Below are 15,319 nucleotides of genomic sequence, written 5' to 3' on the forward strand. Positions count from 1 at the left end.
ACCTGAAGCAGGTCAACACCTGACCTGAAGCAGGTCTATTATATTCTGGATAATATCTCTGTGACCTTAACCTGTTACAGGTTAAGGTCACAGAGATATTATCCAGAATATAACAGAGCACCAAATGAAGGAGTTAAATACAAATAGGGATATGGTCAAAAATAGACATTACAGATGTCTATATAGCAATGAAAGAAGATTCAAAACAAAGATAAATGAACTACAATTGCCTGGTAATGGAGTAGGAGCTTGACATGATAAGCATTACTGAAGTACGATGAGATGACCACAAAAAACCACCACCACCCTTAATTATGACCTGGGACACGAATACCTGAGTATAAACTATACAGGAAGCCAGATTAGGTCAGAGGTGGAGGGATAGCTTTATACCTAAAATATTCCAAAGAATCCAGTAATCTGAGTGGAGAAGACCTGTATAGTAAAAAACGTAACGTATAAAAATTAAAAGTCATAAATATACTAACAAGGTAATTCCACCAGCCTCCGGATCAGGAAAAGAATATTGAGTGCACAATGTTGAAGGACACCAAAGAGGCAACTAAATCCAATAAAGTAGGAATAGTGTATGATTCCAGCTACCCATATAGAGAAGCAATTTCTTATTACCTTAAAAGTTTGCTTTTTGGAACATAACAGACTATCCTTGACTAAGTCTTAAATCACATGCAGGAGTTGATTCAAGTTGTAACCACAGTTTAGACACTAAGTAATTATACTGTGGTCACTATTAAGTGCAACATCGCTGGGGGGAGGCATTTTACCAAAAATTAGTATAGTGACAATACTCAAGGAGGGTTTCTAAAAAGTGATGATGCTAGTCAAAAAGATCCAAAAGGTCAAAACAAACGAAGCTAAAAATCCTTAGATTAACTGTTATGGTTGATCAAAGAGCATACATTCCCCCCCTCTAAAAAAAGGAATCAGAAAGGAAGAAACCCACCACACCATGATTGAATAGCAAGGTTCAAGAGGTTTTTCAAGCCAAATGGGTATTCTTTACTAAACAGAAATCCAATCTGAGTGAATCCAACAGAAAGGAACACACTATGGCAGATAAAAGTAGAGAGGAAATTTGAAGCAGTAAGAAGACATTTGAAGAGTTAGTAGCCAAAGACATAAGAAGGACCAACAAGAAATTATTTTATAGCTATAGCAGAAAGCTTGTGAGAGTCTGCGGATCTACTGCTTTATCAGGGAGAAAAGGTTAAGGAGAAGAGGACATTGTAGAGAAGTAAAGTGATTTCTTGGCATTACTCCTCAGCACAAAGAATGCTGAGGAGCTATCTGTTCCAACCTACTCTTTTCAGGTGATAGAGAAGTGCTGTCAAACACTGAGGTATCAAAAAAAGAACTACTGAAACAAACTGACCAATTAAACAAGGCACCAGACCCAGATGGTACCTACCCAAGAGGTCGGGAAAATGTTAAGAATTAAATAACTGAATATTTTTATTAGCAGTGGAATCTCTTTAAAATCACTTATTACATCAGAGGGGTGAAGAGTAGCAAATGTTGTACTTATGTTTAAAATATCTAATGGGGTAATGATGGGAAGATCAAACAGATGATCTTTGCTTCCGTACAAAGTAAATTGCCTGAAATAATTAAGCAGAATTATGAAACATGTCCCTATTTATGTGCATCTCTCTATAAGGCAGTGCAGCTTCTGTAAGAGGAAAACGCTCTTCTGGTCTTTCAAACCAACTAAAATTCTCTCAACAAAATAGTGTCTAAAGAAAAACTGATTATCCGGCCTTCCAAAAAAAAAAATCTTTGATAAAGTCCCTCATGAGAGCTATTAAGGAAACTAGTACGACGCATGAGGTAAAGTACTATGACAACTTAGAAACTGGCTAAGTGATAAAAAACAAATTAGAGTAAGTGGTCAGTTTTAAACATTGCAAAGAGATGACACCAGAGTATCCCAACATTCCATAACAAGACAAGTGTTACACATATATTTATTATCCAGATATGGGAGCGGGGGGGGGGGGGGGGAAGTGGTGAGGAGGCAAAAATTTGCAGTAACACAAATTAAGCTTAGTCAAGACTAAAAACGACTGCAAGGACCATCAGAGGAACTTAAAGATAACTGAATGGGCAGTACAGTGACAGACTGAATTTAGTATTGAAAATGCAAAGTAATATATATTGAAAAGAATAATTCAGTCACATTACTAGCTTCTAAGTTAATTGTAACTACTCAGGGAAGAGATGTGAGCATTACAGTGAACAGCTCAACATGTAGCAGTAGTCAAAAGAGTACTCAAAATTTTAGGCTGCATAAGGAATGGGATGGAAGAGTGCTATGTTTGGTCCAAGTCACCCTATCTCAAAAAGGATGTCACAGAAAACACCTGGTACCGATGGGCAACCAAAGTTAGAGGGGCCAGGGAAAGTTCCACATGATGAGAGATTGAAAAGACTGATTGTTTGGTTTATAGAGCAAACAAAGAAGAACAGGTATGATTGAGGTATACAAAACAATGAAAGGACTGAAGAAGGTAAACTGGGTGCTCCATTTCCCCTCTCTAATGGTACAAAAAGAAGGGTCATTGAATTACACTGAAAGGCAGGCTTTTAAAAAAGACAGCAAAGTATAAGTAGTCTGCTGAATTCATTGCCACAAGATGGAAGCCAAGACCTTAGCTGGACTCTAAAACAGATTAGTTATTTATATGGATAATGGCACAGATTCTCAAAGATACTGAAGTACCAAACTCCCATTTACTTCCAAGGATCTGGACTAATGAGAATATTTACATTTACAAGATTAAAAAAAGAAGGCTTGTAAACCCTCATACTTCAGGTATAAACCAACTTTTGATAGTGGGTAAAAAAGAAACTGTCCCTATAAGCAGTTTATTCTTTGAGTTCAGTACATGGATTCTTTTTCTTACACTTCTACTGAAGAATCTAGTTGCAACCACTGTCAGAGATGGGGTAAAGGACAAGATAATACACTGGCCTGACCGTCAGTCTTCCTTTGTGTCTTGGACAGAACAGAGTTCACTAATAGCATTTTAATAGAAAGAAAAGGAGGATTTGTGGCACCTTAGACACTAACAAATTTATTTGTGCATAAGCTTTTGTGAACTACAGCTCACTTCATCGGATGCATTCAGTAAAAACAATTAGCTTGAAATATTCAGGACCCAGAGGGAAAAATAACTATTAAACGTATTGGAAAGGTAGGAGCTCTCCTGATGAGAGAGAAATGGTCAAATCAGAGTCACTCTAGAAGGGCTCTCTCAGCAGGCCAATGCTGGATCCTCATTCTGCTGCTTATATTACAGCTGCAGGACCTGTCTATTGTCCTCAACAGACTCATGAATTTAAGCTACCCTCAGCTCTACAGCATCTCTCTCAAAGGACCTATAGTGTTATAGACTCAAATATCCACACAGCCAGAAAACAAAATCCGTACTAATTTAGTAACCTTCACCTTACTCCGCCCCTTAAAGAGCTGCAGCACTCACCTATTTATAGTGAGCTGTCCCCAGCTTCATTCACATTCACATTCACACACACACACACACACACACACACACACTCGCGCGCGCGCGCGGATACGTCCGAGGGGTCAGTGTCACTATTACATCACTAGGGCTCCCTGAAGCTTCCCTGCCAGTGTCACGAGCGCAGCAAAGCGCTGAGCAGCGTCCGCAGGCATGCCCCCCTCAGCCCCCTTTCGCCTCCACCCACAGGGCCCTGCTCCTCCGAGGCCACCATTCGCTCCGGGCGCCTCCGCCCCCCAGCGCGCGAGGAAAGGCCAAGGTAGGGGAGAGAAACGGAGCCGCCCCCCTGGGTCGCCGGAGCGATCCCCGAGCGCCGGCAGAAAGGCCGGGCACTTCCCGCGGCAGGGACCCCGACGCGCTGTGCTGCCGGGCCAGCCAGGAGGGACGCCCCAACCCGGGGTCGCGGGTCACAGCGCCTCGCAGCCTGCCCCGACCTCGCCACTAACCGGCACCTAGACTCCCAGACATGGGGGGAAGGGACCTGACCGCGGCCCCGCAGGCACCCAGGCTTCACCGGGCACGGGGGGCCTGACCCCGGCTCCGCGGGCAGAAAGCTCCCCTTCCTCCCGGCCTCCCTACAGCCCGAGCTGGGGACGCCTGTGCACCGCCCGCCCGCCCGCCGGCTCCGCGGCCAGCACTCACTACTCCTTGATTAGCACCATGGCGGCCCCGCCGCCGCAGCTTCTCCCGCCCGCTCCGTCTCGCGCTGAAGGTGACAGGCGCCTCCGGGCCGCTCCGCGCGGGGGGAGGGGAGCGTTTCTGCAGCAACCACTGCGTCACGACGGCACGCAAACGTACCGCCTTCGTCATCGCGTGGAGGCGCGATCCTCCGCAGTGCCCCTCCCACTCACAGACAAGCTTAAGGGGACCGTGGCGGGTGGGTGGTGTCCAACGCGCATGTGCGCGGGCGGCGCCTGGATAGGCTGGAAGGAAGGCTCACAATCGAGGGCTGCCGAGCAACCGTCTCGCGCCAGGGTTCTGGCCGCGGGAGTTGAAGCTCGAGCGCTAGCAGCACCCCAGGGCGTCACTCGCCTTGATAGGTCCTTGGCCAAGGCCACGTGCTCATGGCCTGCCACCGGGCTTGGTCGCGCCGGGCGTGAGGAGAGCTGGCCTCACCCCTCACAGCCGCGCCGCTCAGCCCGGAAGCTACCGACAGAGATGGGGGCACGAGGCACGCATAGCAAAGGACGCCGGAGTCGAAGGTAAGGATCAACTCTAGGTAAACCAGGGACAGGCTGTTCCCCTCAGGCCAGGGCTGGCCCCGCCCAAGTTCCCTAGGGCGGGGCGGCTGTACTGGGACATGTGCTAGGATGCTCCCGAGGAGGCTGGGTAGTCCCGTTTTCTGCTCCTCCGAAGAGGCAGCCCTATTGACCATGTGGAAGAAAAACGCAGTCTTCACTCTTAGATTGTTTGCAACAAGTCAGGTTTCAGAGTAGCAGCCCTGTTAGTCTGTATTTGCAAAAAGAAGAGGAGGACGTGTGGCACCTGAGAGACTAACAAATGGATTTGAGCGTAAGCTTTTGTGAGCTACAGCTCACTTCATCAGATGCACTTGGTGGAAAATACAGGGGGGAGATTTATATACACACAGAGAGAACAAGAAACAATGGGTTTTATCATACACACTGTAAGAGACGACGAGGCAGCTCTCCAACACCACTTTCTACAAGCCATTACCCTCTGATCCCACTGAAAGTTACCAAAAGAAACTACAGCATTTACTCAAGAAACTCCCTGAAAAAGCACAAGAACAAATCCGCACAGACTCACCCCTAGAACCCCGACAAGGGGTATTCTATCTGCTACCCAAGATCTACAAACCTGGAAATCCTGGACGCCCCATCATCTGAGGCATTGGCACCCTGACAGCAGGAGTGTCTGGCTATGTAGACTCCCTCCTCAGGCCCTACGTTACCAGCACTCCCAGCTATCTTCGAGACACCACTGACTTCCTGAGGAAACTACAGTTCATCGGTGATCTTCTTGAAAACACCATCCTAGCCACTATGGATGTAGAAGCCCTCTACACCAACATTCCACACAAAGATGGACTACAAGCCGTCAAGAACAGTATCCCCGATAATGTCACGGCAAACCTGGTGGCTGAACTTTGTGACTTTGTCCCTAAATGTGAAATAGTTAGGGGTGAGGACAATGTATACCTTCAAATCAGCGGCACTGCGATGGGTACCCGCATGGCCCCACAGTATGCCAACATTTTTATGGCTGACTTAGAACAACGCTTCCTCAGCTCTCGTCCCCTAATGCCCCTACTCTATTTGCGCTACATTGATGATATCTTCATCATCTGGACCCATGGAAAAGAAGCCCTTGAGGAATTCCACCATGATTTCAACCATTTCCATCCCACCATCAACCTCAGCCTGGACCAGTCCACACAAGAGATCCACTTCCTGGACAATTAACCTAGGCTTGAATAGAGACGGGGAATGGATGAGTCATTACACAAAGTAAAACTATTTCCCCATGTTATTTCTCTCCCCCACCCCACCCCTCACTGTTCCTCAGATTTTCTTGTTAACTGCTGGAAATAGCCTACCTTGCTTGTCACCATAAAATGGTTTTCCTCCTTTCCCCCCGCTGCTGCTGGTGATGGCTTATCTTAAGTGATCACTCTCCTTACAGTGTCTTGTTTCATGTTCTCTCTCTCTCTCTGTGTGTGTGTATATCAATCTCCCCTCTGTTTTTTCCACCAAATGCATCCGATGAAGTGAGCTATAGCTCACGAAAGCTTATGCTCTAATAAATTTGTTAGTCACTAAGGTGCCACAAGTACTCCTTTTCTTTTTGCGCATACAGACTAAACACGGCTGCTACTCTGAAAAGTGTAAGGAGAGCGATCACTTAAGATGAGCCATCACCATCTGCAGGGAGGGGAAAGGAGAAAAACCATTTCATGATGACAAGCAAGGTAGGCTATTTCCAGCAGTTAAACAAGAACATCTGAGGAACGGTGGGGGTGGGGAGAAATAACATGGGGAAATAGGCTTGAATAGAGACTGGGAATGGATGAGTCATTACACAAAGTAAAACTAAGTTAATTGTATCCAGTTTGCAAATTAATTCCAATTCAGCAGTCTCTCGTTGGAGTCTGTTTTTGAAGCTTTTTTGTTGAAGTATAGCCACTCTGAGGTCTGTGATCGAGTGACCAGAGAGATTAAAGAGTTCTCTGACTGGTTTTTGAATGTTATAATTCTTGACGTCTGATTTGTGTCCATTTATTCTTTTACGTAGAGACTGTCCAGTTTGACCAATGTACATGGCAGAGGAGCATTGCTGGCACATGATGGCATGTATCACATTGGTAGATGTGCAGGTGAACGAGCCTCTGATAGTGTGGCTGATGTGATTAGGCCCTATGATGATGTCCCCTGAATAGATATGTGGACAGAGTTGGCAACGGGCTTTGTTGCAAGGATAGGTTCCTGGATTAGTGGTTCTGTTGTGTGGTTGCTGGTGAGTATTTGCTTCAGATTGGGGGGCTGTCTGTAGGCAAGGACTGACCTGTCTCCCAAGATCTGTGAGAGTGATGGGTCGTCCTTGAGGATAGCTTGTAGATCCTTGATGATGCGTTGGAGAGGTTTTAGTTGGGGGCTGAAGGTGATGGCTAGTGGCGTTCTGTTGTTTTCTTTGTTGGGCCTGTCCTGTAGTAGGTGACTTCTGGGTACTCTTCTGGCTCTGTCAATCTGTTTCTTCACTTTAGCAGGTGGGTATTGCAGTTGTAGGAATGCATGATAGAGATCTTGTAGGTGTTTGTCTCTGTCTGAGGGGTTGGAGCAAATGCGGTTATATCGTAGCGCTTGGCTGTAGACAATGGATCGAGTGGTATGATCTGGATGAAAGCTAGAGGCATGTAGGTAGGAATAGCGGTCAGTAGGTTTCTGATATAGGGTGGTGTTTATGTGACCATCGCTTATTAGCACCGTAGTGTCCAGGAAGTGGATCTCTTGTGTGGACTGGTCCAGGCTGAGGTTGATGGTGGGATCGAAAATTGTTGAAATCATGGTGGAATTCCTCAAGAGCTTCTTTTCCATGGGTCCAGATGATGAAGATGTCATCAATGTAGCGCAAGTAGAGTAGGGGCATTAGAACAACGCTTCCTCAGCTCTCGTCCCCTAAGTCAGCCATAAAAATGTTGGCATACTGTGGGGCCATGCGGGTACCCATCGCAGTGCCGCTGATTTGAAGGTATACATTGTCCTCACCCCTAACTATTTCACATTTAGGGACAAAGTCACAAAGTTCAGCCACCAGGTTAGCCGTGACAGTATCGGGGATACTGTTCCTGACGGCTTGTAGTCAATCTTTGTGTGGAATGTTGGTGTAGAGGCTTCTACATCCATAGTGGCTAAGATGGTGTTTTTAGGAAGATCACCAATGGATTGTAGTTTCCTCAGGAAGTCAGTGGTGTCTCGAAGATAGCTGGGAGTGCTGGTAACGTAGGGCCTGAGGAGGGAGTCTACATAACCAGACAATCCTGCTGTCAGGGTGCCAATGCCTGAGATGATGGGGCGTCCAGGATTTCCAGGTTTATGGATCTTGGGTAGCAGATAGAATACCCCAGGTCGGGGTTCTAGGGGTGAGTCTGTGCAGATTTGTTCTTGTGCTTTTTCAGGGAGTTTCTTGAGTAAATGCTGTAGTTTTGCAAAAAGAAAAGGAGTACTTGTGGCACCTTAGAGACTAACAAATTTATTAGAGCATAAGCTTGAAAGCTTATGCTCTAATAAATTTGTTAGTCTCTAAGGTGCCACAAGTACTCCTTTTCTTTTTGCGAATACAGACTAACACGGCTGCTACTCTGAAACCTGTAGTTTTTTGGTAACTCTCAGTGGGATCAGAGGGTAATGGCTTGTAGAAAGTGGTGTTGGAGAGCTGCCTAGTAGCCTCTTGTTCATATTCCGACCTATTCATGATGACGACAGCACCTCCTTTGTCAGCCTTTTTGATTATGATGTCAGAGTTGTTTCTGAGGCTGTGGATGGCATTGTGTTCTGCACGGCTGAGATTATGGGGCAAGTGATGCTGCTTTTCCACAATTTCAGCCCGTGCACATCGGTGGAAGCACTCTATGTAGAAGTCCAGTCTGTTGTTTCGACCTTCAGGAGGAGTCCACCCAGAATCCTTCTTTTTGTGTGTTGGTAGGAAGGTCTCTGTGGGTTAATATATTGGTCAGAGGTGTGTTGGAAATATTCCTTGAGTCTGAGACGTCGAAAATAGGATTCTAGGTCACCACAGAACTATATCATGTTCGTGGGGGTGGAAGGGCAAAAGGAGAGGCCCCGAGATAGGACAGATTCTTCTGCTGAGTTAAGAGTATAGTTGGATAGATTAACAATATTGCTGGGTGGGTTACGGGAACCACTGTTGTGGCCCCTTGTGGCATATAGTAGTTTAGATAGCTTAGTGTCCTTTTTCTTTTGTAGAGAAGCAAAGTGTGTGTTGTAAATGGCTTGTCTAGTTTTTGTAAAGTCCAGCCACGAGGAAGTTTGTGTGGAAGGTTGGTTCTTTATGCGAGTATCCAGTTTTGAGAGCTCATTCTTAATCTTTCCCTGTTTGCTGTAGAGGATGTTGATCAGGTGGTTCCACAATTTCTTTAAGAGTGTGTGGCACAAGCTGTCAACATAGTCTGTGTGGTGTGTAGATTGTAATGGATTTTTTACCTTCAATCCCTTTAGTATGATGTCCATCTGTTTGCATTTGGAGAGGAAGATGATGTCTGTCTGTATCTGTACGAGTTTAATGAAGTTGACAGATTTCCACTCTATACAGCTAAATTCAGTGCCTTGCATAATGACAGGTTTCAGAGTAGCAGCCGTGTTGGTCTGTATTTGCAAAAAGAAAAGGAGTACTTGTGGCACCTTAGAGACTAACAAATATATTTGAGCATAAGCTTTCGTAAGCTACAGCTCACTTCATCAGATGCATTTGGTGGAAAATACAGTGGGGAGATTTTTACACACACACAGAGAACATGAAACAATGGGTTTTATCATACACACTGTAAGGAGAATGATCACTTAAGATGAGCCATCACCAGCAGCGGGGGGGGAAGGCGGAAAACCTTTCATGGTGACAAGCAAGGTAGGCTATTTCCAGCAGTTAACAAGAACATCTGAGGAACAGTGATCAGCCACACTATCAGAGGCTCATTCACCTGCGCATCTACCATTGTGATATATGCCATCATGTGCCAGCAATGCCCCTCTGCCATGTACACTGGTCAAACTGGACAGTCTTTGTAAAAGAATAAATGGACACAAATCAGATGTCAAGAATTATAACATTCAAAAACCAGTCGGAGAACACTTCAGTCTCTCCGATCACTCGATTACAGACCTGAGGGTGGCTATCCTTCAACAAAAAAGCTTCAAAAACAGACTCCAACGAGAGACTGCTGAATTGGAATTAATTTGCAAACTGGATACAATTAACTTAGGCTTGAATAGAGACTGGGAATGGATGAGTCATTACACAAAGTAAAACTATTTCCCCATGTTATTTCTCTCCCCTCTTCCCCCCCCACTGTTCCTCAGATGTTCTTGTTAACTGCTGGAAATAGCCTACCTTGCTTTTCACCATGAAAGGTTTTCCTCCTTTTCCCCCCCTGCTGCTGGTGATGGCTCATCTTAAGTGATCATTCTCCTTACAGTGTGTATGATAAAACCCATTGTTTCATGTTCTCTGTGTGTTTATATCAATCTCCCCACTGTATTTTCCACCAAATGCATCCGATGAAGTGAGCTGTAGCTCACGAAAGCTTATGCTCAAATACATTTGTTAGTCTCTAAGGTGCCACAAGTCCTCCTTTTCTTTTTTGCAAAAAGTCAGAGACCATTTATTCTCAAGCAATTGCAAGCCGGGGAGGACAGGGATTCCCCCTTCCTAGGCAGGTCTCCGCCTGATAAACAATTAGGGTCAGCATTTATACCTTTTGTTACATACAATAATGATCAACTGCTGCATCTTGTTTATACATATTCCTTCCTGATATCTTGCTTTTTCTCAGCAGTTCATGCTACAGTCTGTGTTCCATTCTTATCTAACACAAGATTAAAACAGCATCTCTTACAGTTTTCCCACTCGCCCAGGGCCTGCCTTAGTCTCGCGTTATTAGCGTTAGCCTGATTCTTGCTCTAAGATATCTGCGTCCAAATCCCCTTTATCCCTTTTTTACTTCCACACTCCCCCCTTTTGTGCTTTTAGCACAACTATCAGTCTTATACCTCCATTTTCATCAAAGCTTGTATTTCTGATTTTAGATCAAATGGTTCAGCCTCATGGGCTTTGGTTGGATGCAATAACAACGCGTGGTTAGTATGAACATGGAAGGTGTTATTATTACGTCCTTTACAACAACAACAACAATAAAATAATCCTAAACTGAACAACAATAAAAGCATTAACATTCCCACTGTAATAATATGATGGGGTTGTTTTATAGCTTTAGTTACATAGCACAATGTATCATAATTAGTACACAACGTAGACACTCTATAGGCTGTATGAAAGGCATATATTTCAATTTGATATATATTTTGAAGCATATGAATTTGACCTTGTAATTCAGAGATTTCCCGGATCTCTGGTAGGAGTGAAAGCAAATTTTGGAACTGGTCAGGTACTAAGGCAGTCCAATTAAAGGGTATCTGAAACCTAAGGGCTGATTGTAGGATTCTATCAGTAGGCCAATAAATAAATATGATTGCCCTCAGCAGTGATGAGATTAAAATGTATGTCTTGCAAAGACATGGCCTTAACATACACACAACTGTCATTAGCTTGGAAGAGCAGGCGTCTTGTCAGGGTAGTTCCTTGTCCCATACCTTCCCAACAAATGTTGTCATAAACAGTGACAACTTCTCCTGGCTTCAGTGTTCATACACACTGAAGTTGTGGGGGTTCTAAAAGCCAGAGTGTCCATTGGCTCCCTATCCCTATCCAAATGTTGGGTGTTACTCCAGGAGCACTGACTACAAATCGGTTAGGCATACCAGGTAGTTTAATTTCCCAAATATCTCTGTGAATTATTCAGTCCCATGCATCCACGCCACAGACCCGGCAGGATTTGGTATGTAGGGGCCTACATCCCTCCAGTGGGTCCATATGCTTGGAAGGAGCACTATGAACGTCTGCACTTCCACCCAGAAAATCTCTAAGTACGTCTCCATGGCCACAGATCAGATGATATTCCTGAAGTATCTGTAAGGGCAGTGGGCCAAGCCTGATGCTCCTGATCACTCCAAATGGCCATGAGCTAGTCATTCAGAAATTTAGGATTTCCTGAACAAGCCAGATCCCACTGCAATGCCTTCCCAGCCTCAGTGATATTTAGCATCATCATCATCAGAAGTTTCTGAATCATTGAACTAAGGGCGGAGATAACACGAAATTCATCAGCTCGAGCCTGTACCTGGGTTAACTGTGCTCCAGTAATAAGACTTGTGGCTTTTTCCAACTGTCCTAATTTTTCTTCCTGTTGTTGGCGTTTATAAATATTCCAGATGGCTGCATGGAACAGTGCATCATGCTGTGAACAAGGGAACATATGAGCCCACCACCAATCAGTTCCTTCTCAACCACCTGCAGTTCATGTAGAGTTCTACTGCCTGCTGTATTCAGCTCCCTATCTTAACATATAAATTGTATTTGAGTAGTTACTTTATTTTATTTATATTTTACCTTTATTTCACTTTGTATTAGTTGGGAAGAAGCAGGATTCCTTCCCCTCCCTCTCTTCCCTGATTTTCTGTGTTAGGAGTATAACTATGACCAAGACGTAGGGTTTAAGGCTGTGAGACTTGCCACACGTCCTTTCACCACAGCGATGGACACTCCAGCTGCCTGCGAGGTTTGAGGTACTCCCACAACCCTGCCAAATGCAAGGTCTCTCAGGATTTTCAGGCCAGATCCAAGAAGGACAGGAAGGCTAGATTAAAGATGATAGTAATGGAGCATATCCTAGCTCACAAGGGATTTGCTCTCCATACCACCCTATACATCAGCCTCTATGTCATACACATCCTCATTCACTTTTACTGCTTCAGGTGCAATATGAATATGCATATTGGATAATATGACTTCAAAAAAGAGTAAACACCTCTCCCATCAAGGAAATGAAGAAGAGCATTGATCACTGCATAAATCCTAATCTCAAGAGACCTTTCATCGATGAAGGTCCAAGGAAGAAGCCCTGCTTGGATATCCTTACTGCAAGAACAATTACTTCAGCAGCACCATCTGATGCCTTGAGGCACAGGGCTACCCCTCATGCACCGATATCTCACAGTACCTCTGAAAGGGGACATGCAAAAACAAAAGAAGAAAGCCAACCCTGGGGGGTGGGACTGAGGGTAGGGGAGATAAAAGTATTAAGGCGGCATGTGTGTTTGCAGTCTGAGCCTGGAGAGCCTTCCCATTTCCCCCCACTTTTTATAATCCCCCAGTATTATCCAAAGCACAGGACTTGGTGGTTGTGTGGGACTTCAACTACCCAGACATCTGTTGAGAAAAACACCACATCAGGACACAGATTATCCAACAAATTCTTGGAATGTAGTGGAGACAATTTATTTCAGAAGGTAGAGAAAGCTACTGGGGGGAGGCTGTTCTAGATTTGATTTTGACAAATAGGGAGGAACTAGTTGAGAATTTGAAAGTGGAAGGCAACTGGGGTAAAAGTGATCATGAAATGGTAGAGTTCATGCTTTTAAGGAATGGTAGGAGGGAGAACAGCACAATAAAGACAATGGATTTCAAGACTTTAGCAAACTCGGAGTTGGTAAGTAAAATCCCATGGGAAGCAAGTCTAAGGGGAAAAACAATTGAAGACAGTTGGCAGTTTTTCAAAGAGACATTATTAAGGGCACAGGAGCAAACTATTTCACTGGAAAGATAGGGTGTTCTCTTGCCATATTTCCTGGCTTAAAACAGGAGATCTTCAATGATCTAAAACTCAAGAGTCCTACAAAAAGTGGAAACTCTGTCAAATTACAAAGGATGAATATAAACAAACAACACAAGTATGTAGGGACAAAATTAGAAAGGCCAAGGCACAAAATGAGATCAAACTAGCTAGGGACATAAAGGGTAACAAGAAAACATTCTACAAATACATTAGAACCAAGGACAGAGTAGGCCTATTACTCAATGAGGAGGGGAAAGACAATAACAGAAAATGTGGAAATGGCAGAGGTGCTTAATGACTTTTGTTTCAGTTTTCACCAAGAAGGTTGGTGGTGATTGGAAGTCTAACATAGTGAATGCCAGTGAAAATGAGGTAGGATCAGAGTCTAAAATAGGGAAAGAACAAGTCAAAAATTACTTAGACAAGTTGAGGTCTTCAGATCACCAGGGCCTGATGAAATGCATCCTAGAATACTCAAAGAGCCGACTGAGGAGATATCTGAGCCATTAGCAATCATCTTTGAAAAGTCATGGAAGATGAGAGACATTCCAGAAGACCAGAAAGGGCAAATATAGTGCCCATCTATAAAAAGGGAAATAAGGACAACCCTGGGAATTACAGACTTGACAGCTTAACTTCTGTACCCAGAAAGATAATGGAGAAAATAATTAAGAAATCAATTTGCAAACACCTAGAAGATAATGAGGTGAATAAGTAACAGTCTGCATGGATTTGTCAAGAACAAATCACGTCAGACCAACCTGATAGCTTTCTTTGACAAGGTAACAAGCCTTGTGGATAGTGGGGAAGCAGTAGATGTGGTATACCTTGACTTTAGTAAGGCTTTTGATACGGTCTCATAGGACCTTCTCCTAAACCAACTAGGGAAATACAACCTAGATGGAGCTACTATAAGGTGGGTGCATAACTGGTTGGAAAGTTGTTCCCAGAGAGTAGTTTTCAGTGGTTCACAGTCATGCTGGAAGGGCATAATGAGTGGGGTCCCGCAAGGATCAGTTCTGGGTCCGTTCTGTACAATATCTTCATCAAAGATATAGATAATGACAGAGTACACTTATAAAGTTTGCAGACGATACCAAGCTGGGAGGGGTTGCAAGCGCTTTCGAAGATAGGATTAAAATTCAAAATGATCTGGACAAACTGGAGAAATGGTCTGAAGTAAATAGGATGAAATTCAATAAGGACAAATGCAAAGTACTCCACTTAGGAAGGCTCAATCAGTTGCACCCATACAAAATGGGAAATGACTGCCTAGCAAGGAGTACTGCAGAAGGGGATCTGGGAGTCATTGTGGATCACAAGCTAAATGTGATCCAACAGTGCAACACTGTTGGGGGGGGGGGGAAAAGCAAACATAATTGTGGGATTTATTAGCAGGAGTATTGTAAGCAAGACACAAGAAGTAATTCTACCACTCTACTCTGCGCTGATTAGGCCTCAACTGGAGTATTGTTCTGGGTGCCACATTTCAGGAAAGATGTGGACAAATTGGAGAAAGTACAGAGCAACAAAATGATTAAAGGTCTAGAAAACATGACCTATGAGGGAAGATTGGAAAAAAAAAATTGGATTTGTTTAGTCTGGAGAAGAGAAGACTGAGAGGAGACAAGTTTTCAAGTACATAAAAGGTTGTTAAAAGGAAGGGGGAGAAAAATTATTGTTCTTAACCTCGGAGGATAGGACAAGAAGCAACAGGCTTAAATTGCAGCAAGGGAGGTTTAGGTTGGACATTAGGAAAAGCTTCCTGTCAAAGTGGTTAGCACTGGAATAAATTGCCTAGGGAGGTTGTGCAATCTCCCTTATTAGGGATTTTTAAGAGCAGGTTGGACAA

At 44.2% G+C, this 15,319-nt stretch overlaps 1 protein-coding gene across 1 annotated transcript in view; it reads right to left on the reverse strand.

Moving 5' to 3' along the window:
* PITPNA (phosphatidylinositol transfer protein alpha) overlaps positions 1 to 4,367 on the reverse strand; it is a 49,689-nt gene extending 45,322 nt beyond the window's left edge. Inside the window, 2 exon segments of the mRNA XM_038375266.2 lie at positions 4,185 to 4,228; positions 4,230 to 4,367. Of these exon segments, the coding sequence (XP_038231194.1) occupies positions 4,185 to 4,228; positions 4,230 to 4,352 (167 nt within the window). The 5' untranslated portion in view covers positions 4,353 to 4,367.
* Between the last annotated feature and the right edge of the window lie 10,952 nt (positions 4,368 to 15,319).

Source organism: Dermochelys coriacea, chromosome 17 (assembly GCF_009764565.3).
Source record: "Dermochelys coriacea isolate rDerCor1 chromosome 17, rDerCor1.pri.v4, whole genome shotgun sequence".
NCBI lineage: Eukaryota > Metazoa > Chordata > Testudines > Dermochelyidae > Dermochelys > Dermochelys coriacea.